A 23,782-nucleotide genomic window follows, 5' to 3' on the forward strand; every position below is an offset into this window, starting at 1 on the left:
TCTATTTCCCATGAAGTGATGGGACTAGATAACCATGATCTTCGTTTTCTGAATGTTGAGCTTTAAGCCAACTTTTTCACTCTCCTGTTTCACTTTCATCAAGAGGCTTTTGAGTTCCTCTTCACTTTCTGCCATAAGAGTGGTGTCATCTGCATATCTGAGGTTATTGCTATTTCTCCCAGCAATCTTGATTCCAGCTTGTGATTCTTCCAGCCCAGCATTTTTCATGATGTACTCTGCATATAGGTTAAATAAGCAGGATGACAATATACAGCCTTGACGTACTCCTTTTCCTATTTGGAACCAGTCTGTTGTTCCATGTCCAGTTCTAACTGTTGCTTCCTGACCTGCATATAGGTTTCTCAGGAGGCAGGTCAGGTGGTCTGGTATTCCCATCTCTTTCAAAATTGTCCACAGTTTATTGTGATCCACACAGTCAAAGGCTTTGGCATAGTCAATAAAGCAGAAATAGATGCTTTTCTGGAACTCTCTTGCTTTTTCCATGATCCAGCGGATGTTGGCAATTTGATCTCTGGTTCCTCTGCCTTTTCTAAAACCAGCTTGAACATCTGGAAGTTCATGATTCACGTATTGCTGAAGCCTGGCTTGGAGAATTTTAAGCATTACTTTACTAGCGTGTGAGATGAGTGCAATTATGTGGTAGTTTGAGCATTCTTTGGCATTGCCTTTCTTTGGGATCGGAATGAAAACTGACCATTTCCAGTCCTGTGGCCACTGCTGAGTTTTCCAAATTTGCTGGCATATTGAGTGCAGCTTTTGTACAGTTCTTTTTGTATTCTTGCCACCTCTTCTTAATATCTTCTACTTCTGTTAGGTCCATACCATTTCTGTCCTTTATCGACTCAGCCCCTCAGCAAAAAGAGAACACCTGTCTTCCAAATAATTCCCCAAAGTCTATAGCTGATTCTCATTGGCCAGCTTGGGTCACAGTCCAGTCCCTGAGCCAATCACTATGCTGGGGAAGAGGGAACGCTGTAATTTGTGAAGCCTGGATCCCACATGCCCACTCTGGTGGCCAGGGGGTGGTGTCACCTCTCTCCAGACCTCCTAGAATGAGCAGGAGTCGGGGGAGGGAGTGGTGTTTCCAAAGGGAGAATGGCTGTGGGAGGGAGCTGTGGTTTTTAACCGCATGTGATGGATTGGAGGCCGGACAGGCAGGGATCACACCCTCCTACCAGAGGTAGTGGTGGCCCAGCCAAGACCCTGGGCACAAGCTGGGTAGGAACTTGGCTGGTATCTCTGACAAGTGGTCCCAGTCTCCTAAGGGGGCCCCAGTTTCCCACTCTAGCCTGTTATTTCAGATTCTCCAGGGCTGGCTAGAGGCATCTTCCTTTTTAAGGAGCCCTCCCATTGCCCCTCAAGTGGAATTTGCCTGTTTTTACAGAGGGGGGCCTGGAGGCTTAGTGAGAATTGGCTGAAGTCTCTTTGAACGAGCTGTTTCCTCTGCTGTGTCTGTGCAGCCCTGCCTTACCCTAGTTAAAAAGGAAACCTCATGCATGAAAATGTTTTTAGGAAACTTCTCACCATACAGAAAGCCTTCCACATGCCTCAGTTTCCTTCTGTTACAGGTGGAAATAACAAGTCAAGATAGTCAAGATTCAACCCAGCACAGATCAAAAATATTTCAAAAAAAAATTTCCAGGGAATTTCCCGGTAATCCAGTGGTTAGGACTCTATGCTTCCACACCCTGGGTTCCATCCCTGGTTGAGGAACTAAGATCCTACAAGCAGTGCACTGCAGAAAAAAGAAAAATTCCTGAAAGTCCCAAAGCAGAATTTGAATTTCCTTGAGCGGGAACCTATTTATTGACATGGTGTTTACCTTCTGTGAGGTATTAGACGTAATCTGGAGGTGATGTCATGTGTATAAGAAGATATGAGTAGGTTATGCAAATGCTAGGCCATTTTAGATAAGGAACTCGAGCACCCCCAGATACCCAGCCAAGGGAGGAGAGGCGACCCGGAAGCTCTCACTGGTAGATACCAAGCCAAGGGGTAACTATAGTACTGAAATTCTACCACCCAGTTCAGTGTGTGTAGGGGATTATCCACACACCATGAAATTCTTGGACAGCAGCTGGGAGTCCTACAATTCAGCTCAGTTCTCACACTCCAGGACTTCCCTGGCTCTCTAGTGGTTAAGACTCCGCCCTTCCACCGCAGCGGGTGTGGGTTAGATTCCTGGGTAGGGAACGGATCCCACATGCCTTGGGTGTGGCCAAAAATATAAAAAATAAAAAGAATCAAATTCCACAGGTTGAGGACTGCCCTCCAGATTCCAATCTTTTTTTCTTTACTGAAGTACAGTTGATTGACAATGTTGTGTTAATTTCTGCTGTATAGCAAAGTGATTCAGTTATACACACACACACACATACACACACTTCTTTTTAAAGCTATTTTCCATTATGGTTTATTATAGGATATTGAATATAGACCTTGTTGCTTGTCCATTTTATATAGAATAGTTTGCAGATGGCAGTCTTAAGTCCAGGTTGTTACCTGTGCTTCTGTCCAGTTGACTATAAATCAGATCCCTTCTTTGGGTTCAGTTAATTTTGCTGAAGCAGCTCACTACTCAGGAACCCATTTACTCACTGGATTACCAGTTTATCATAAGAGCACGTAACTCAGGAATAACCACTCAGATAAAAGTGATGCCTAGGGCAAAGTATGGGGGGAGGTGTGTAGAGCTTCCACGCCCTCTCTGAGTGCCCCACTCTCCCCAAATCTTCATTTCTTCACTAATTTAGAAGCTTTCCCAACCCTGTTGTTTAAGGGTTTTATGGAGGCTTCATGACATAGGCATGACTGATTAATTCTTTGGCCACTGACATCTGGACTTTCCGTCCGGGGCCTCTCCCTTCCTCTGAGGTTTGGGGGACAGGGGTTGGAGTTGAAAGTTTCAGTGCTCTAATCATGTGGCTGGTTCCCCTGGCAGCTAGCCCCCATCCTAAGGTGCTTTCCAGAAGTTATCTCATTGGGCTTCCTTGGTGGCTCAGTGGGTAGGAATCTGCCTGCCAGTGCATGGACACGGGTTCGATCCTTGGTCCAGGAAGATTTCACAGGCGGCAGAGCAGCTAATCTCGTGCACGCGACCACTGAGGCCTGTCCACCTAGAGCCTGTGCTCCACCAGAGAAGCCTCTGCAGTGAGAAGCCTGAGCGCTGCAACCAGAGGGGAGCCCCCGCTCTCTGCAATTAGAGAAAAGGCACACAGCAATGAAGACCCAGTGCAACCAGAAATAAATTTTAAAAATATATTTTTTCATTATCTCATTAACAAAACAGGGGATTTCCTTGGCAGTCCAGTGGTTGATTTTTCACCTCCCTTGCATGAGGCATGGGTTTGATCCCTGGTTGGGAAACTAAGATCTCGATGCCACGAGACCCCCCAAAAAACACAGCAGGACCCCTTTATTGCTTTCATCACTTATGGAGCTCTAGGGGTTTTAAGAGCTCTGTGCCTGAAATAGTGGACTAAGAACAAATAAATATTAAGATTTTTGGGGGGATGTAGACCATTTTTAAAAGCTTTATTGAATTTGTTACAATATGGTTTCTGTTTTATGCTTGGCTTTGTGGCCACAAGGCATGTAGGATCTTAGCTCCCGGAACAGGGATCAAACCCGCACCCCCTGCATTGGAAGTCGAAGTCTTAACCACTGGATCGCCGGGGAAGTCCCTATATTTCTTATTATAGATCAGAATATCAACCGTACCAACATCCCGAGTTTGTGGTGGTGATGAGGGAGTTGAGGCCAGAAGGGTGATAAACGGTTCCTTAGCCTCCCCAGGATTTCTTAGCCTCGCTGGGGCCAGAGCCTTCCCTGTGATGGGCCGTGCTGTGCACTGTAAACGGGCCTAAGCACCTTACCTGGCCACCACCCATCAGATGCCAGGAGGTCTCTGTCTCCAGTCTGATACCCCATCATGTCTCCAGATATTGCCAAACCGCTGCTTGAGAACTTCTGGCCTACAGTAGGCTCTCAGTAATGGTTGACTGATACCATGCTTATTGCCATTGCTCACATCTTCTTCTCACACATGTATCTGCGTATACAAATGTGCCCGCCTGCAAGTAGTACTTAAGCAGGGGACTTCGCGGTTAGGGCTTTCGGGGTGGCACAGTAGTAAAGAATCCTCCTGCAGTGCAGGAGATGCAAGACATGAGGGTTTGATTCCTGGGTCAGGAAGATCCCCTGGAGTAGAAAATGGCAACCCACTCTGGTATTCTTGCCTGGAAAATCCCACGGACAGAGGAGCCTGGTGGGCTACAATCTATGGGATCGAAAAGAGTCGGATGCCACTGAGCAACTGAGCATGCGCTACATGGAGTAGCCCGGCTGCTGTAACAGTTGACTGCCGACGAGGCATTTTAAAGCAGCAGAAATTTATCTGCACACGGTCCTGGAGGGCAGAAGTCCACAATGACTGGAGCTGTGGCTCCTTCCAAAGGCTCTAGGGGAGGATCCTGCCTGTCTCTTCCGGCTCCTGGGGGCTCCAAGCATTCCTCGGCTTGTGATTGCGTCACTCTATCCTCTGCCACTGTCTTCACATGACTTTCTCCTTCCCTCTCCCTCCGTCCCTCCTCTGTGTGTCTCTTTTAAGGGCATTTGTCAATGGATTTCGGGTCCATCCAGATAATCCAGGAGTACTTCATCTTGAGATCCTTTACTTAATTGCATCTGGCATGACCCTTTTCCCAGATAAGGTCCCAGTCACAATTTCTAGGTATTAGCACAGGGACATACCCTTTTCGTGTGTGTGTGATGGTGGCAGAGTCCCCACTCAGCCCTATAAAGTATACAGTGCAGCTGCTGGTGTGTTTTACGCTCGCAGGAGAGCACCGTGTCGTCCGGCGCTGCTGGTTTACGGAGCACCAGGTAACAGTGTTAGTGCCAGGCGGCCAGTAGCAGATAGAGCAGCCCAGGAGCTTGTGACCGCACAGGTCGTTAAGAGTTCTCCCTCGACATTATTTTAATAGCTGGGTAATATTTAGTAATTAATATGGCCATTCTTCTATTTTTGGGCTTGCTCTTCATTTCCATGTTTTTTTCTCATTTTTATAAATTACACTGAAGTGACCATTGGCAGATTATTATCTCTCTGACTATTTTTAGGTTAGATTCTTGGAAATTATACCTTGCCTTTTACATCTGGCAATATGTCTTGAAGATTATTCCATACAAACTTGCCTTGAGCACAGTAGCTCATAATTTATTTAGTCAACCCCCCTCCCCATGAATGGCCAATTAGATTGTTTCCAGTATTGTAATGACAAAGCTCCTATGAACATCTTGGCATATTTCACATTCTTGCGTGTTTCAACTGGCACATCTTTCTGTAAGAGTGATTGCAGGATCTATTCCAGCAGCAAGACGTCAGAAAGCACATAACTGCCAGCAGGGCTCTGTGAGGCCACTGTCCTCTCCTTGGCCTGGGGGGATTCCCCAGCCCCCTGATCAGACCTTATTAAGCTGTACCCATCTGTCTGCAGCTGGTGGTGCACGTAGGCGTGTCAGGCATGGCAACCGCAGTCACACTGGAGAAGTGTGGACACAACAAGGGTTACAAGGGCCTGGACAACTGCCGATTCTGCCCCGGCTCCCAGTGCTGTGTGGAGGACGGGCCGGAAAGCATTGACTCCATCATCGACATGGATGCTGTATGTAAGAGGGTTACTACACTGGGCTTAGATGTGTCAGTGACCATTTCACAAGATGCAGGCAGGTAAGGCACCATGGGGCTCCTATGGTGTAGGTGTGAATGGGGTTTCCCTCCTATCAGCCCAGGCTGAGTGTTGAATAAGCCAAGTGTGTTTGACTGTGACCTCTTTGGGCCAAGTGCTAACTTATTTATTTATTTATTTTTACTTTTGGAAAGGTCATTGATTTACCACTTGATGGACTGTTTATTTATTTATTTATTTATTTTTTTAAAATTTTATTTTATTTTTAGACTACATAACTGTATTAGTTTTGCCAAATATCAAAATGAATCCGCCACAGGTATACGTGTGTTCCGCATCCCGAACCCCCCTCCCTCCTCCCTCCCCATTCCATCCCTCTGGGTTGTCCCAGTGCACCAGCCCCAAGCATCCAGTATCGTGCATTGAACCTGGACTGGCAACTCGTTTCATACATGATATTTTACATGTTTCAATGCCATTCTCCCAAATCTTCCCACCCTCTCCCTCTCTCACAGAGTCCATAAGACTGTTCTATACATCAGTGTCTCTTTTGCTGTCTCGTACACAGGGTTATTGTTACCATCTTTCTAAATTCCATATACATGCGTTAGTATACTGTATTGGTGTTTTTCTTTCTGGCTTACTTCACTCTGTATAATAGGCTCCAGTTTCATCCACCTCATTAGAACTGATTCAAATGTATTCTTTTTAATGGCTGAGTAATACTCCATTGTGTATATGTACCACAGCTTTCTTATCCATTCATCTGCTGATGGACATCTAGGTTGCTTCCATGTCCTGGCTATTATAAACAGTGCTGCGATGAACATTGGGGTACACGTGTCTCTTTCCCTTCTGGTTTCCTCAGTGTGTATGCCCAGCAGTGGGATTGCTGGATCATAAGGCATGTCTATTTCCAGTTTTTTAAGGAATCTCCACACTGTTCTCCATTATTTATTTTTAATTTTTAATTATGAAAGTGCGATAACGCATTTACAGGAGACTTGGAAGATACAGAACAAGGTTACATATAGTTCCACTACCTGTTAGTCGCTCATTTGTGTCCAACTCTTTGGGATCTCATGGACTGTAGCCTGCCAGGCTCCTTCGTCCATGGAATTCTCCAGGCAACAATACTGGAGTGGCTTGCCATTCCCTTCTCCAGGGGATTTTCCCAATCCAAGGATCGAACCCAGGTCTCCTGCATTGCAGGCAGATTCTTTACCACTTGAGCCACTAGAGAAGCCCAGGTCCTCTATATATTACAATTATTTTTTAAGTAGATAAATTAAGATTTTTTAGTTGGAATTTTAATATCAAATCTTCAAAAATTAATAGAATAAATATATAGAGAAGTAGAAGGATATAGTAGACCTGAAAAGCACTGTGAACCAATTCAACATAATTAAGATTTATAAAATTTTCACAGAGCAGTAGGATACAAATTCTATTCAAGTTCCCATAGACTGTAAACTAGGAGACATTGGAACATATCCAGGGATGTAAAACAAGGTACAAAAATTTCATGGTCTAAAGGTATTGAAATCAAAGCACAGACTGTTTAAATAGTATGGTTGAGAAGAGTCTAATATGACTGAAGCGACTTAACATACACACGTGCTAAGTCGCTTCGGTCATGCCCAACTCTTTGTGACCCCCTGGACTGAAGCCCGCCAGGCTCCTCCATCCATGGGATTCTCCAGGCAAGATTACTGGAGTGGGTTGCCGTGGCCTCCTCCAGGTTTCTTCCCGACCCAGGGATCAAACCAGCATCTCTTACATCTCCTGCATTGGCAGGTAGATTCTTTGCCAGGGACAGCCACCAGGCAAGCCCAGCACACACACATGATATTTTACACAGTAAACTTTACATAGGATGTCACAGTATGTAATTCTCAATGTGCATAAGGCACACAGCTAAGTATGTATTCCTAACGGGTCCCATCTGCAACTCATTATGCGTGGCTCTGCCCACTTTTCCCAGCCCAGGTCCCTGGCATCCCCTGGCCGTGGCTCCGGCTGCCTCCCTACTCTCTTCCCGCCGCCTCTGCTCCAGCCCTGATGGCCTCCTCCCCTAAGCAGTCAGTTTCTATGTTAGTTTCCTGTGGCTGCTGTAACCAATTACCGTGTTGGTGGCTTAGAACAACAAACATTTATTCTCTCTTGGAGGCTAGAAGTTCAAAATCAAGGTGTCAGTAGGGCTGGTTCCTTCTGGAGGGCCTGAGGGGGAATCTCAGACCCTCTCCTGGCTTCTGGTGGCTTCTGACAGCCCTGAATGCTCCATGGCTTAAGACACTTTACCCCAGATCGCTGCCTTCATCTCCGCATGGCTTCCTCCTGGTATGTGTCTTCACATGGCCTTCTTACAAGGACACCAGTCATTGGATATAAGACTTACCTTCATCCAGTGTGACCTTATCTTAACCAATTATGTCTGCAAAACTCTATCTCCAAATCAGGTCACATTTTGATGTTCTAGGTGAACAGAAATTTGGAGGAGAAACTAACTATTCAGCCTATTAGAAAGTCTTTTATTAATTTAAGGCAGATGAAGTCCCTAACTTGCTTAATTCTTCCTGCAGTTCCCACCACACCGCAAATAAAATCCCAACTCTCTGCCATCCACAGGGCCCGTGTGGCCTGGCCCCTGTCCACCTCTCCAGCCTCCTCTGCTTCTGTCTCCCCTCACCCATTGCCTTCCACACCCGCAAACCACTCTCCTCCTGTCCTCACACACCTCAAGCTGACTCTGACCTCAGGGCCTTTGCACATGCTACGGACTCTGCTCAGAACTCACTTCCCGCTGGCAAGACTGTTTCAGGTCTTAACTCCACGTGTTGGCTCTTTGGGAAGGCCTCCGCCGCCTACCAAACTTCTCTGTTCTATGTGCTCTCAACACCAAGTGCCTCAGTTTCTCAACACCATGTACACCTCGCCAGCCCAAAGGCAGCAGGGAGCAAATTCAGTTGACAGAATGAAGAAGTAACTGAATTTACCATCAGTCTTTTTTTTTTCTTTTTTTAATTGAAGTGTAGTTGACGTAGAATATTATACGTTACAGATGTACAGTACAGTGATTCACAATTTTAAAGGTGTATATACTCCATTTATTGGAGAAGGCAATGGCACCCCACTCCAGTACTCTTGCCTGGAAAATCCCATGGATGGAGGAACCTGGTGGGCTGCAGTCCATGGGGTCGCTAGGAGTCGGACACGACTGAGCAACTTCGCTTTCACTTTTCACTTTCATGCGTTGGAGAAGGAAATGGCAACCCACTCCAGTGTTCTTGCCTGGAGAATCCCAGGGACGGGGGAGCCTGGAGGGCCGCCATCTGTGGGGTTGCACAGAGTCCGACACGACTGAAGCAACACAGCAGCAGCAGCAGCATACTCCATTTATTGGAGAAGGCAATGGCACCCCACTCCAGTACTCTTGCCTGGAAAATCCCATGGATGGAGGAACCTGGTGGTAGGCTGCAGTCCATGGGGTCGCTAGGAGTTGGACACGACTGAGCGACTTTGCTTTCACTTTTCACTTTCATGCATTGGAGAAGGAAATGGCAACCCACTCCAGTGTTCTTGCCTGGAGAATCCCAGGGACGGGGGAGCCTGGTGGTCTGCCGTCTCTGGGGTCGCACAGAGTTGGACACGACTGAAGCGACTTAGTAGCAGCAGCTGCAGCAGCATATACTCCATTTATAGTTATTATAAAATATTGGCTATATTCCCTGTGTTGTACAATATATGCTCTATTTTTGTAGCTTATTTTATACCTAATAGCTTATTTTGTACCTCTTAATTCCCTACTCTTGCATTGTCCCTCCCTTCTCCCATTAGTCTTTTTTTTAAACTATTTTTTCTTTTTGACTGGGCCACACACATTGCGGGCCCTGTCAATGAAAGCCTGGAACCCTAACCACTAGGCCACCAGGAAACTCTCCTGAAGCTAATTTTAAGTTACTCAGATAATTCTGAAATATATTTTCATGTGTTCCCGTTGTGAAGGATTCTCTTGAACTCTCTCTCTCCCCACCTCATTCCCTGCCAGTGATCCCTCTGTTAAATCAGAGACTCAAATTGTGACACTTCCTTCTTAGCTACACGTGTTTCTGTACATGTGTAGGACACTTCATGTGCTGCTTTCGCATTTTGTTCTGTTTTTGCTTTGCTTTTATGTGGATGAGGCTATATGGTGTGGATTTCATGAGAGTGCCCTTCCTCGGCTTCATCTATGGGCATGTGCTAGGGGTCTTGGTGAGTTCTGTCTTCCTCTGGATCCACCACATGCCTTATAAGCCACTGCATAGTATCCCACTGTGCCGATGAACCAGTTTATTAAGTCATTCCTCTGTCAGTGGACGGGCTTCCCTGGTGGCTCAGCTGGGAAGGAATCCGCCTGCAATATGGGAGACCTGGGTTCGATCCCTGGGTTGGGAAGATCCCCTGGAGAAGGGAATGGCTACCCACTCCAGTATTCTGGCCTGGAGAATTCCGTGGACTGTACAGTCCATGGTCCCAAAGAGTCGGACACGACTGAGCGAATTTCACTTTCACTGTCCGTGGACATTTAGGGGGCATCTTATTCTATTCAGGCCTCTATAACCAAAAAATCCCAGCTGGGTAGCTTGTAAACACCAGAAAGTTATCGCTTATAATTCTGGAGGCAGGCAAGTTCAAGATCAAGGCGGCAGACCAGTGGCATTCTGATGGAGGCCTCCCTGCAGGTTGCAGACTGCTGACTGGCTGTGTCCTCTACAGGGTGGGAGGAGTGTGGGAGGGGACCACCAGTGCTCACATTCTACCAGTTTGCTTCCTGCTTTTCTGTTTTCACACATCACGCTGCAACAAGTACCTTGTTCATCATCCTGCTCTGGTGCACATGGCTCCTGAGATAGATTCTAAAAACTTGAAACATCAGGTCATAAAGTCTGTGCATTTGTAATTAAAAAAAAATTATTTTTAAAAAAAATTATTAAAGTATAGTTGATTTACAATATTGTATTAATTTCTGCTGTACAGCAAAGTGATTCAGTTATATATATATATATATATATACCTTATCTACGTGTGTGTGCGCATATGTGTGAAAGTCTCTCAGTCATGTCTGACTCTTTGCCACCCCGTGGACTGTAGCCTGCCAGGCTCTTCTGTCCATGGAACTCTCCAGGCCAGAATACTAGAGTGGGTAGCCATTTCCTTCTCCAGGGGATCTTTCCAACCCAGCTATTAAACCCAGGTGTCCCACATTGCAGGTGGGTCCTTTCCCATCTGAGCACCTAGGAAGCCCATGACTATGTGTGTGTGTACATACATGGTATATATATCCATATGTTCTTTTTTGTATTCTTTTGCATCATGGTTTATCGAAGGACATTGAATATTGTACACCTGTAATTTTACTTGCCTGCCAGATTGCCCTCCCCTGGGGCAATTTGCATCCCAGCCAACAGCATCTCCTACTGCTTCTTTCTCCACATGTACACCAGCACTGGGAGTTACTGTTTTGTTTTGTTTTTTTTCCTTTTTGCTGCCTGGGGAGGGAGGAGCAGCATTCTATCTTGCAGATGACTGGGGAGGTTGAGGGGCTGTCTTATGATGGATTTGGATGGAACATTCACTCTCTAACCCCATTTTGGTTTCCCTCCCATCCCCAACGCCCTGTGGCTTAGGTACCTCTGCGACTTCACCTACTATACCTCTCTGTACCAGAGTCACGGCCGCTCAGCCTTTGTTCACGTGCCCCCTCTGGGCAAGCCGTACAATGCAGACCAGCTGGGCCGGGCACTTCGGGCCATCATTGAGGAGATGCTGGACCTCCTAGAGCAGTCAGAAGGCAAAATCAACTGTTGCCATGAACACTGATTGCTGCTCAGGCCTCCCAAGACCTCATCCTGCCAAGGACCCTGAGAGAGACATCCACCCTCTGGGCCCTGACCAGGAAAGACAAGCCCATCCAGCTGGGGATCTGATTTGGATCAAATATGCCAGCTTGCACATCTCTTCTCCCTGTTTCTCTGCGTACGCACTGGTTGGTTTGAAGGCAGCAACTGAAGATTTTTTTTTTTTTTCTATTTCTCTTTGCACCTGGGGATACAGCTGGGGCAGTCAGGAAGCTGGGAAGTCCTGATTTCTACCCAGAACCCCAATCAGGTGGATCTCTACTCTGCGATCCCCTGGCTGGGGCCACCTGCTTTTCTGAGTCTATGATGGAAGGGTTCCAGAATTCCCTCTGTCCATGACGGCTTTTTTCCCAAATTGAAAATCCTCATGAAGACCCTTTGCCCTGATCCATGTCCCAACAGCCTGGATAGCTCCGGCAAGGGTCAGCTTGGGATCTGGCGTGGGTTCTTTTTCTTTCTTTCTTATTCTGTTTTTAAAAGCAATAGTGCCAGTTTGGGCACAGAGTTATTTATATTCCCTTTGGTTAAAATGAGGGCTTTAGCCGAACACAAGTGTCTTTTCTCTTTCATGGAGTGCAGCTGCTTCTGCCTCTGGCTTTGAACACTGGACCTACATTTTTTGTTTTGGGGTGACATTAAGATCCCCTTGTTCAGCGGGGGTGGAGGCTAGGCCCTTGGCCAGACCACGGGGAGAGGGGGTTGCTGCTGCCCCAGGAGACTGAAAGGGGTGGCTAATCCTTTCAACAACCGAGCTGTGAGCTGTACCCAAAGGACCTCCGCAGCTGGGCCACTGGTGGGAAAGCAGATTGTCCTTTCAACACACACACTTTTTTTTTTTAATATGTAAAAGTGTGTAGCAACTACAAACCTACCCCACATCTGGCCTGGATTTTTCAGTCTTGGTCTTGGGGACCAGCTTCTTGTTTTCCTTAAGAGGAGGACAGACTGGAGTCTGGGGGCTGAGCTCCGTGTGTGCTGGTGTGTTTTGCCGGAAGGGCCGCAGGGCAGCCAGCGAGCTTTCGTGTAGCTGGGTTTTGGACACGCCTTGGACTTGGTAAATTTTTATCTTACTCCCTGATGACTTTGAACTGACCAGCCAGGGATGCGCATCTCCCAGGAGGCAACTAAATTCAGCTGGACCTTGACACCCATCAGAGAGAGGGGGTTGGCAGCAGCAACCATGAGGAAAACAACGGTTTGGAAAGTATTCTTCTGTTTCTTTGGAGAACATGCAGTTTTATCACTTCCCTATGTGTGAGGCGTGCTGGTGTCTGATGTGGTGTTAGATCATGTTGGTGTTTCCCAGCAGGCGCTTCTTTTGAAAACAGCTGAGATTTTTGTTTTGTTTTCTTAAATGTTCACCCTCTCTCCCTCCTGTTCTGATGCCCAGGGTAGTTGCTGCCTCCGCTGAGCTGCTGTGTCACTCGGAGACCAGGTTGGTGGGTTTCTGAGTGAAATGCATTTTCTGAGTTCTGTGTTTTCTCTGGAAGGGAAGCGTGATGTGGGGTCAGCATATGGCAGTGTGTGGAACATGCCCTGCAGGGTGAAATGATCAGGACCTTCTCCCTCCTTCATGCCAGCCCTCCCTCTTCCAGAAACCCCTCCTCCACACCCCCAGTCTGTGTTTGCAGTCTCCTGAGGAATCGGGAGTATAGGATGCCATTGCATCCACTCAGTCAGCCAGCTTCCGTGAGCAGAGCTTGCGGCTCTTTTAAATGAGGGTCTTCCAGAGGCCTCATTCAGAAGGGCATTAAACTCTGATGAGCTCTGTTCTCTAAAGGTCTGATCTGGGGGACTCTGAGGAAGAAATGGATCTAGGCCAGTTGGAGAGGGGAGGGGGGACTGGAAGTGAGTCAGGTTTGAGCTAAGCTGGGTACCCACTGGAACCCGGACACACCATCCCCAGGTTCTACATTTCCATCTTTCTTTTGTCCTTATTTCTTCTGTTTAAAGCACCGTGAGATTCAGCCACTTAGAGATGTGACTTATTGTCTGATCATTATCGAGTGTGTGTGTGTCATTGTTCTGTTCCTGCGATGGTGTTAGATTTCCTCAGCGAGTCAAGCCAAAACCTTGTCCTTTTCACGATGCAGAGCATATAGCTCGTTTTTATTTAATTAGACAGCCATTAAATATTTCACTCGCTCCCTGCCAGCTTTTTAATGTTCCTGTTTTAATTATTTTTATCTTTTTCCTTTTGGGCAAATTCATCCATTCACTCCATGACGTATCTGTGTGCATTTGTTGGGTCCTGGACTGAAATGTCCTTGTGTAAGAAAGGGGGGCCAAGTCCCATTACTTCTCCCTTGTCATTTCAGAGTCTCAGATTGTGGGGGTGGTGGTGGGGGCACAGAATAGGCAAAGGGATGGTTCTGTGAAGTGGGTGCAGCCTGGCAGATATGAAGGTGAGCGATGCCAGAAGGGGTGGGTGCAGTGAGTGTTAAGGGTGGAAAGATGGACTGAGCAATGTCGTGGGAAGGCTGGTGGAGGAAAGGTGAAAAGTGGAGGGGGTCCTGTCGCTGATAAGCTCCTGTGGAGGGTGCAGAGGTGGGGGGTGGTGTCAGGTAATGGCATCTCCCTTAGGATGCCAGAACCTCGGCCCCTTATACCTTTATTCTTCTCTCAGCCCCTTTGCTTCCCCACTTCCCACCAAAGAGAAGGCCGGTGGTCTGTGCGTAAGTGGTTTGAAAAAGAAACTTAAAAGAGTGGATAGAAAGCAAGCAAGGTGGGAAGCAGCAGCAACCCCTGTGGGTGAGGGCTTGCTGCCACCCGGCTCATGTGGTCCAGTCAAGAAACAGCCAAGGTCCCGGCCACTGAGAGTCACAGGGCCCAGGAGGCGGGGGCAGGAACCCTTGTCAGTGCCACGTCTTTGGGGGAAACGTCAGACTCTGACCTCTCTGACAGTTTCAGCAAGAAAGATAGTTTTTCGCTGCCCTGCTCTTTGCTGGTGCAAAAACTTCTCGAACAGAAAGGACCTGCTCAGGGGGATGACTCAGAAAGTATACATGTGATGCCTTTTTGTCATCTTGGAAGTTTCTGCCAAGAAGCCAGGCCAGAGGCTGTGCCTGTGCACCCCCAGGCCTGTGCTCCCCGCCCCCTTCCCGACTCAGGGGTACCCAGGACGGGGAGGGGAGCTGCTCCTGGAAATCGGCCCACCACACAGGCCTCCTTTTTCTCTGCTGCTGTCTAGACTGTTGACCTTTGACCTCCCCGCCCCTTGGAGTGTGTGAACCCAGAAGTCTCTTGTCGTTGTCGGGGTTGGTGGAACAAAGCCTCATTCTTCTCTGTGGCCCCAGCCTCCCCCCTGAGACCACTGGAAGCTGTCCTGAGCCTGCAGCCGGCATGGGGCACTGATGGAGGTGCCTCCCCTTGTGGCCACGGGCCCCATGGCCTTCATCCACAGGCTTCTGTGGAACCGCAAAGGGCTTTGGTTTTATATCCCCAATTAAATTTCTCTTCTCCTGGAACAAGTGCCTGGTAAAGGGCCTGGGGCTGCCACCAGGAGGAGAAGCGTCTCCATTTCTGCAGAAAGAAAGTGTGTTAGAGGCCAGGATCCCCCTCACGATTCCACATCTTGTGAGTTGCTTCTTGGATGAACGCCACTCAGAGACCCCATCCTCGAATTCCGGGGCAGTGGTCACAGCTGAGTTTCAGGAGCTCCCAGACCTCCAGGGGCTCCAGTCCAGCCTGAGCTGCTCCCCAGATTTGAAATCCATTTCCCCTCCTCCCTCTCCTCACCCAAGCCTTCCCTTCAGCTGCCCAGAGATCCCAGAGATCCACAGAAGTGCCTGCCCCCGCAGTACACATGGGGCACAGAGAGGGGAGCAGGACAGGAAAGAGACAAACACCCCCAGACCCTGGCTCCCCGCTTCCCTGGGTGGGGCTCACCCAAGCCCTTCACAGGGGTGGGACCTGGGCCAGGGGCTTTTGGGTCCTGCACGCTTTGAGGAAGCCCCAGGGAAAGCTGGTGGGGAATAGGGCTCTCTGCCCACAGGGCCTGGCTGGAGGCCACAGGAGATCCATCTGGGTCTTGGGGGTACCTGGCATGTTTCCAGGGCTCCCTCCACATCTCAGGTTTCAGTCTTGTCCTAAATCTCTCTCCAGGAAGAACCCTGCCTCCTGGAGGTGACCCTGTGTCCTATCCCCAAAGGAGAGACCAGCCCCTGCAGCCTTGGGGTGGCCTCTCCCCGACCCCAGGAAGAGCCCTTGAGTGCCTTGTCTGAAAGCCCTGTGTCTGGGACCCCAGGCCAGCCAAGGTTCTGCCGGACTTTGCTGGCGGCTGGGCCCTGGGACACCCCAAACTTGACATCTCAGAAAGCAAATAAAACAGTTAAAATATGCAATCTCTTGTGTGTCTTTATGAGCAGCTGGTGTCCACTAGGGTCACCCTCAGCCTGGGGTTATTGGCTGGCAGAGGGGGCCCCGAAGCACCAGTGTTTCTGTCTGGTGTGTGACCTGGTGCTTGGTTTGTAGTGGCTGCTACGAGTGTGCTGAATGGATAATGATGAGAGCATTTCTGTGCTGAGTGTTTTTCCTCCTACAGCCAACCCCCTGCCTTTGTTTTGATGCCCAGAGAGGTTGAGTAACTTGCCTACAGTCACACAGCAAGGGGTGGGTGCGGTGTGCAGGAATCTGAATCATGATCACGTTGATCCCCAGGATGTGTGGAATCCCCCTGTGGAGATGCCGTTACCACTTCTTACAGATGGGGAAACGAGCCTTTGTCAGTTGAAACCCTGATCCCAGGGAGAGGAGGAGTGAGAATGGGAACCCAAGCTTGGCTTCCCTGGAGCTGAGAAGCTTAAATTCTAGAAACAGGATTCAGTCATCCCCCTGTGTCTGTCCTCAGGCAGAATGAGGATATTCCGGGATCAATGGCCTTCTAAGAAGAAGGGGCTTCAGCAATAAGGAAATGGCTTGTCTTTGGGAATATGGGTCCCAGGAGAGGGGGTGCCGGCTCCAAGTCCCTGAGGTCCCAGGGTATATACACCTCCCAATGCATAAGTAAGGTACGGGAGGTAGGGGACAATCGGAGTCCCACTTCAGTGAGCCTCAGTTTCCCCATACTCGGGCATCTTGAGTGAGCTCTGGCACATAGTGAAGTCGTTCAGTCGTGTCCAACTCTTTGCGACCCCGTGGACTGTAGCCTGCCAGGCTCCTCCGTCCATGGGATTCTCCAGGCAAGAATACTGGAGTGAGTTGCCATTTCCTTCTCCAGGGGATCTTCCCGACCCAGGGATTGAACCCAGGTCTCCCGTATTGCAGGCAGACACTTTAACCTCTGAGCCACCAGGAAAGATGGTAGCTACTGGCACATAGTAGTTACTTAATAAGTACAGATATTATTACTTCCTTCTCTAGGAAGCCCTCCTGACTGTCTAGGTACCTTTTCTGCCTCCCATAGCTGCCTGCTCCCCACCCCATCCCCATGCCAACATGCTCTGGGTAGTAACAGGTCCTGTGGGAGCCCTGAGCAGTCAGATCTCGCTGGGGTCCCCTGTGTGTGTGGCACGCAGCACAGCACAGGGTATGCAGTCAGATCTCGCTGGGGTCCCCTGTGTGTGTGGCACGCAGCACAGCACAGGGTATGCAGTCAGATCTCTCTGGGGTCCCCTGTGTGTGTGGCACGCAGCACAGCACAGGGTATGCAGTCAGATCTCGCTGGGGTCCCCTGTGTGTGTGGCATGCAGCACAGCACAGGGTATGCAGTCAGATCTCGCTGGGGTCCCCTGTGTGTGTGGCACGCAGCACAGCACAGGGTATGCAGTCAGATCTCTCTGGGGTCCCCTGTGTGTGTGGCACGCAGCACAGCACAGGGTATGCAGTCAGATCTCGCTGGGGTCCCCTGTGTGTGTGGCATGCAGCACAGCACAGGGTATGCAGTCAGATCTCGCTGGGGTCCCCTGTGTGTGTGGCACGCAGCACAGCACAGGGTATGCAGTCAGATCTCGCTGGGGTCCCCTGTGTGTGTGGCACGCAGCACAGCACAGGGTATGCAGTCAGATCTCTCTGGGGTCCCCTGTGTGTGTGGCACGCAGCACAGCACAGGGTACGTAATGGTGGTGGTTTAGTCACTAAGTCGTGTCCGACTCTTGCAAGCCCATAGACTGTAGCCCTCCAGGCTCTTCTGTCCATGAGATTCTCCCAGCAAGAATATGGGAGTGGGCTGCCATTTCCTTCTTCAGGGGATCTTCCCAAACCAGAGATGGAACCCATGTCTCCTGTGGCTCCTGCACTGGAGAGCCAGTGCCACTGAGCCAACTGGGAAGCCCATGTGTACATATAAGCCCATACACATATGTGTATGCATGTATGTGTGTGTGTTAAGTCGCTCCAGTCACGTCTGACTCTGTGTGACTCATGGGCTGTAGCCCGCCAGGCTCCTCTGTCCATGGGATTCTCCAGGCAAGAATATTGGAGTGGCTTGCCATTTCCTTCCCTCGAGGAGCTTCCTTACCCAGGGATCAGATCTGTGTCTCCTGCATTTGCAGGCAGATTCTTACTGACTGAGCCACCAGGGAAGCCCTGGGTATGTACTAGCCGTGCAATAAACACCTGGGAAGCCCCAAAAATCAGATAGTGTGGAAGGGTTTCCGATGAAATGTCTCTTTCCCACCTCCCACTCGGGAAACCAGGTCTTTATCTCAGAGGTAACCCCCTGCCAGCAGTGTCCTGGGTATCGCTGGGTTGCCATTTCCTCCTCCTGGGGGATCTTCCCAATCCAGGGATCCAACACGCGTCGCTTTTGTGTCTCCTGCATTGGCAGGCGGATTCTTTACCACTGAGCTACCTGGGAAGCCACGCGCGAGGTTCGATCCTGGGGTCGGGAAAAACCCCTGGAGGAGGAAATGGCAACCCACTTCAGTATTCTTGCCTGGGAAATTCCACGGCCAGAGGAGTCTGGCGGGCTACAGTCCATGGGGCTCGCACAGAGTCGGACAGGCTGAGGGAGCGCACGCTCACGACTAACCAGGCGAGAGGAGAGGCGGGAGTGCTGGGTGTTCCACTCCTCTGCCAACAGCGGGCGCAGAGAGGCGCAGGCGCCCAGGGAAGGGGAGGGGATGTCCAGACCCTGAAGGTCCGCCCCTCCTCCCGCTGAGGCCCCGTCCTGCCAGTTCTCTCCCTCTAGAGCCCTGACTTCTCTTGGCTGAGCCACCCAAGAATTGCCTACTGTGCGCTGGGCTTTGGACTGGAGATACACCAGGAAACCAGCAGCTCCTGGTCTGGGGGTACAGTACAGGGGGTGCCAGCCGTGATGAAGGACAGACAGGCAGCTGAAGGGTCCGGGGACTATTCAGGGAGGCTCATTCAAGGGTAGGGCTTGGCCCCCTTCAACAGAGTTTCCCTCAGCTCTTGCCTGGATATTCTCCATCTTAAAGGAGAGGGTCTCAGGCTAGCGTCCTTCGAGTTCTACCGATCTGCCTGGGCCCCTCTCCACCTCTTACACTCTCAGTGGCTCCTGTTGGCCCACAGGAGAAGCTAGACTCTTATGCTGGACATCTGAACCCCTTTTCCCTGGTCTCTGCTGATCCCAGTTTGTCTTTTCTTCCTGGAAGTCCCCCCTCCTCCATTTACACCTAGAGAACTCCTAGGCATTCCACAAAACCCTAAGTTTTGGGGGAAGATGCTGAGGTCATCTTGGGACACTTTGAGTGGGACGGGTCTGGGAAGGGGTAAGAAGAGCAAAGTACCACACCGGAAACCCCAAGCTAGTCCTTCTCCCACACCCTCTCTAACCTTCCTACCGGCTCCTTCCTGCACTGGCAGCTTGCCAGGCATTCAGCAATTTCTGCAAGTGCCCAGACCTGCCTGGACATGTCCTGGTCCCCCAGAAGACAAGAAGGGTGGGTTCAGGCTGCCCCCCAACACCCCAGCGCATGCACGTGCACGCGCACACACACACACACACACACACTGTGGTGTTGGTGGTGAGAAACTGAAAAACAGCAATGCAGTGAGGTGCAGGTGGGGCAGAGGGAGTGAGGGAGGCAGAAGAGATGTGGACACTTCCTAGCTGTTTTTTATTCTAAGCTGCCGTGTGTCGGGTGAGGACACCTAGAGACAGAGAGGTCCCCACTCAGCCAAGGAGGAGGACCTGGGGTACTGGGTGACTGGACCTCCACACTGAGTCAAGCGCGTTCTGGGCTTCAGTTTCCCCTGTATCAGGGAGCTGACTTCCACGTGCTCACACAGCGGGCGCTCCATCAATGCCCATGGTCTGTGAAAGCATTACAGGAACAGGCATGCAAACCAGGGTGCTTCAGCAGGCTGTGTGGGGGCGGCTTGGGGTTCCGGGCAGTGAGCATGTGGGGCCTCAAGCCCGAGGCCTCAGCTGACCCACTTCCTGCCTGGCCTGGGCTGTCTTGGTGACCCCTGCCCTCCGTGGCCAGGAACCCACACAGCTGGTCCCAGGGTCTGAGCTGACCACTTCCGTCCCCCTTTCCTCCTGAGTCCGGCTCACCCTGCTGACTCATTCTCAGCTGGCCTCATCCTTCCCCGACTAAGCGCTGATCTGGGGGGTCTGGCAGAGCCCCAAACCCAGAAGGCAGGGAAGTCACGGCTGACTGGAAGCATCACAGAGGAGAACCATACCCCAGACTTAACTGCCTGACAAATGAAAACCTGCCCTTGATAAGGAAGAAAATGAATACTTTAGGGATAGTCTATTAGGATCCATTTCAAACTTTCCAGCGACCAAAGAAATTCATTAAAAAAAAAAATGAAAAGATAATCCAGGAGAGATTGATATCTGTGATGCATTTAACTAACCAAGAAATAACTTCCAGGACATGTGAGCCCCAGCCCCACCCCACGAGACACACTAGACAGGAAAACGGGTAAGTGGTAGGAATTCCCTGGCAGCCCAGTGGTTAGGACTCAGTGCTGTCTCTGCCAGGGCACAGGTTCGATCCCTGGTCGGGGAACTAAGATCCCACAAGCTGTGTGATGCAGCCAAAAAAAGAAAGAGAAATGGGCAAATGGTATTTTTTTGCCATAACAACAACCACAAACTGGGTGGCTTACAACAGCAGAAACTATTCCTTCACAGTTCTGGAGGCTGGAAGTCCCAAATCAAAGTGTCAGCACAAGTGAAGGCTACGGAAAAGAACTGGTCCCAGGCCTCTCTGTTGGCTTCTGATGGCTTCCGGCACTGCTCAGGGTCTCTTGGCTAGTGGCTGCATCACTCCAATCTCTGCTTCCATCTTCATATGACCTCTTAGAAGGAAATCAGTCTTGTAGCGGGCGTTTAGGGCCCACCCTACTCCAGTATGACCTCAGCTTAACATAATTACATCCACAAAGACCCTCATGGTCACAATCTGAGGTTCTGGGTGGACATGAATTTGGGGACTCATTGTGCTTCCCGGGTGGCACAGTGGTAAGTAAAGAATCCACCTGCAGGAGACACAAGAGACGTGGGTTTGAGCCTTGGACTGGGGAGATCCCCTGGAATAGGAAATGGCAGACTGCTCTAGTATTCTCTCCTGGAAAATTCCATGGACAGAAGACCCTGGCGGGCTACCATCCATGGGGTCACAAAGAGTCAGATACAACAGAGTGACTAAGCACACACAATCACACGTTCAGTGCCGTGCAGGAATGAACAGGTAATTCCAGGAAGATGAACCCAGGACAACCAATAACTAGAAACTCAATCTAGTCATCAGTGAACAGAAATCACTGAGACGTCTCTTCATTCTTAGGAAGCGGACAGAGTCACTGGTGATTAGGCCTGAGAATTGAATTGACCATTGAGAAGAACAATTTGCTCATGCCAGTATAACCGAGTCTCCCTCCTGGCCGTTCTGGTCTTGGTGTGAACCCCAGAGAAATCTACATGTGCATGCCTTCCCAGCGGCATGGTTCATAATAAGGAGGATCTGGAAACTAGGGAAAGGTTAGAGTGTGTTCCTATGAACAGAGTGCTATACAGCACTGAAAAAGGATGGGCCAGACTTACAGGCAAAAATGTCCAACTCAGATCATTTAGTGAAAATAATTGTAAGAGTGTGATACATTTTTATAAAGTTTTTTTAATTTGCGTTTTTGTGTTATGAAAAATATGTATAACATACATAGAATTTGCCATTTTAACCATTTTGAAGTGGACTGTTAGTCACTTAAGTATGTTCCCAATGTTGAGCACACACATCATACATAACCACTGGGGACTTCCCTGGTGTCCAGTGGGTCAGGGAACTAGATTCCACATCCTGCCACTAAGACCTGCTGAAGCCAAATAAATAAACATTTTTTTTAAAAGCACAAAACATCACTATTATCTACTTCCAAAACTTTTCCGTCACACCTAAACAGAAACTCTGTAACCATTAAGCAATAATCCCTCATTTCTCCCCCTCCTCCTCCAGCCGCCAGTAACCTCAAATCTACTTTGCCTTATGAATTTGCATTTTCTAGATATTTCATACCCGTGGAACCCTATAATGTTTGTCCTTCTGTGACTGACATTTCACTCAGCATAATTTTCAAGGTTCATTTGCATTGTGGCACAGATCAGAATGTCATTCCATTTCTATGGCTGAGTAGTATTCCATTGTGAGGATACACCAAATTTTGTTTACCCATTTGGCTCTTGGTGGACATTTGCATGGAGAAGGCAATGGCACCCCACTCCAGTACTCTTGCCTGGAAAATCCCATGGACGGAGGAGCCTGGTGGGCTGCAGTCCATGGGGTCGCAAAGAGTCGGACACGACTGAGCGACTTCACTTTCACTTTTCACTTTCATGCATTGGAGAAGGAAATGGCAACCCACTCCAGTGTTCTCGCCTGGAGAATCCCAGGGATGGGGCAGCCTGGTGGGCTGCCGTCTCTGGGGTCGCACAGAGTCGGACACGACTGAAGCGACTTAGCAGCAGCAGCAGCAGGACATTTGCATTGCTTTCACCTTTTGGCTGTTGTGAATAGTGCTGCTGTGGGCGTTGGTGTACAAGCTCAGTTTGAGTCCCTGCTTTTCAATTCTTTTAGAAAAATATCCAGAAGTGGGATTGCTGGATTATATGGTCATCTTATGTTTAGACTTTGAGGAATGCCAAACCATTTTCCACAGCAGCTGCACCATTTCACATTCCCCCAGAGGCACAAGAGGGTTCCAATTTCTTCACACCAACACTTGCTATTTTCCTAACAGCCATGCTAATGGGTATAAAGTGATATCTCATTGTAGTTTTGATTTGCATTTCCCTGATGATTAATGATTTGAGCATCTTTTGACCTACTTCATGGCCATTTGTATATTTTCCTTGGATGTAAAATTATTTGCCCACTTTTAAATTGGATATTTGTTGTTGAGTTGTAGAAGTTCTTTATATATTTTGGATAATGAACCCTCATGATACATATGATATGTAAATATTTTATAGCTTTCTTGTAAATTCTTTGGGGTTTTCTATGACATAGGGTCATGTCATCTGTGCATAGAGATAGTCTTACTTCTTCCTTTCCAATTTAGATGTCTATTATTTATTTTTATTGTTTTATTGCTCTCATCGAAACTTCCAAATATCACGTTGAAATAGCTGGGGTAAAAGTATACATTCTTGGCTTGTTCCTTGTCGTAGGGGGAAAGCTTTCAGCCTCTCCCTGTTGATGATGGAGCTAGCTGTGGAATTTTCATAAATGTGTTTTATTATATGTATGAAATTTCTATTCTTCTGAGGGTTTTTATCATAAAAGGATATTGGATTTTTTCAAGTGCCTTAAATGCATCAGTTGAGATGATCATGTGGATTTTTTTCTCTTCATTTTATTACTAGGATGTATTACATTGATTGGTTTCCTTATGTTGAGACATGCTAACCTTCCTGAGACCAATCCCCCTTGGTTATGATACGTAACTCTTCTAATATGCTTTTGGATTCCGTTTGGGTTTGCTAGCATTTGGTTTAGCAGTGTTTCACCTTTATTTGTAAGGGATATTGATCTGCGTCTTAAGAAAAACCTCAGTCCTCCTCCTTTGCGTCTCACTCTTTTTTTTTCCATCACACCACACAGCGGGCCAGCACATGGGATCTTAGTCCCCTAACCAGGGCTCAAACCCACAGCCCTGCATCCCTGTATCGGAAGTTCAGAGTCTTAACCACTGGATCGCCAGGCAGACCCTCCGTGCCACTCCTTTACTCTCACCGCTATCCCCCTCACAGCACCTCTG

General features: G+C 48.9%; 1 protein-coding gene across 7 annotated transcripts in view; it reads left to right on the top strand.

Annotated features, from left to right (window-relative positions):
• The window catches only part of PGPEP1 (pyroglutamyl-peptidase I), a 38,518-nt gene extending 24,753 nt beyond the window's left edge, over positions 1-13,765 (top strand). For 6 of the 7 annotated variants that reach the window (XM_025293858.3, XM_025293860.3, XM_045166775.1 and 3 more), the window contains 2 exons: positions 5,520-5,752; positions 11,381-13,765. In XM_025293858.3, coding sequence (XP_025149643.1) covers positions 5,520-5,752; positions 11,381-11,573 — 426 coding nt within the window. In that variant the 3' untranslated portion in view covers positions 11,574-13,765. The remainder of the gene's footprint in view (positions 1-5,519; positions 5,753-11,380) is intronic. The other variant, XM_025293861.3, reaches the window with a different exon arrangement.
• Positions 13,766-23,782: the final 10,017 nt, after the last annotated feature.

This window comes from Bubalus bubalis, chromosome 9 (genome assembly GCF_019923935.1).
Source record: "Bubalus bubalis isolate 160015118507 breed Murrah chromosome 9, NDDB_SH_1, whole genome shotgun sequence".
Taxonomy (NCBI): Eukaryota; Metazoa; Chordata; class Mammalia; order Artiodactyla; family Bovidae; genus Bubalus; species Bubalus bubalis.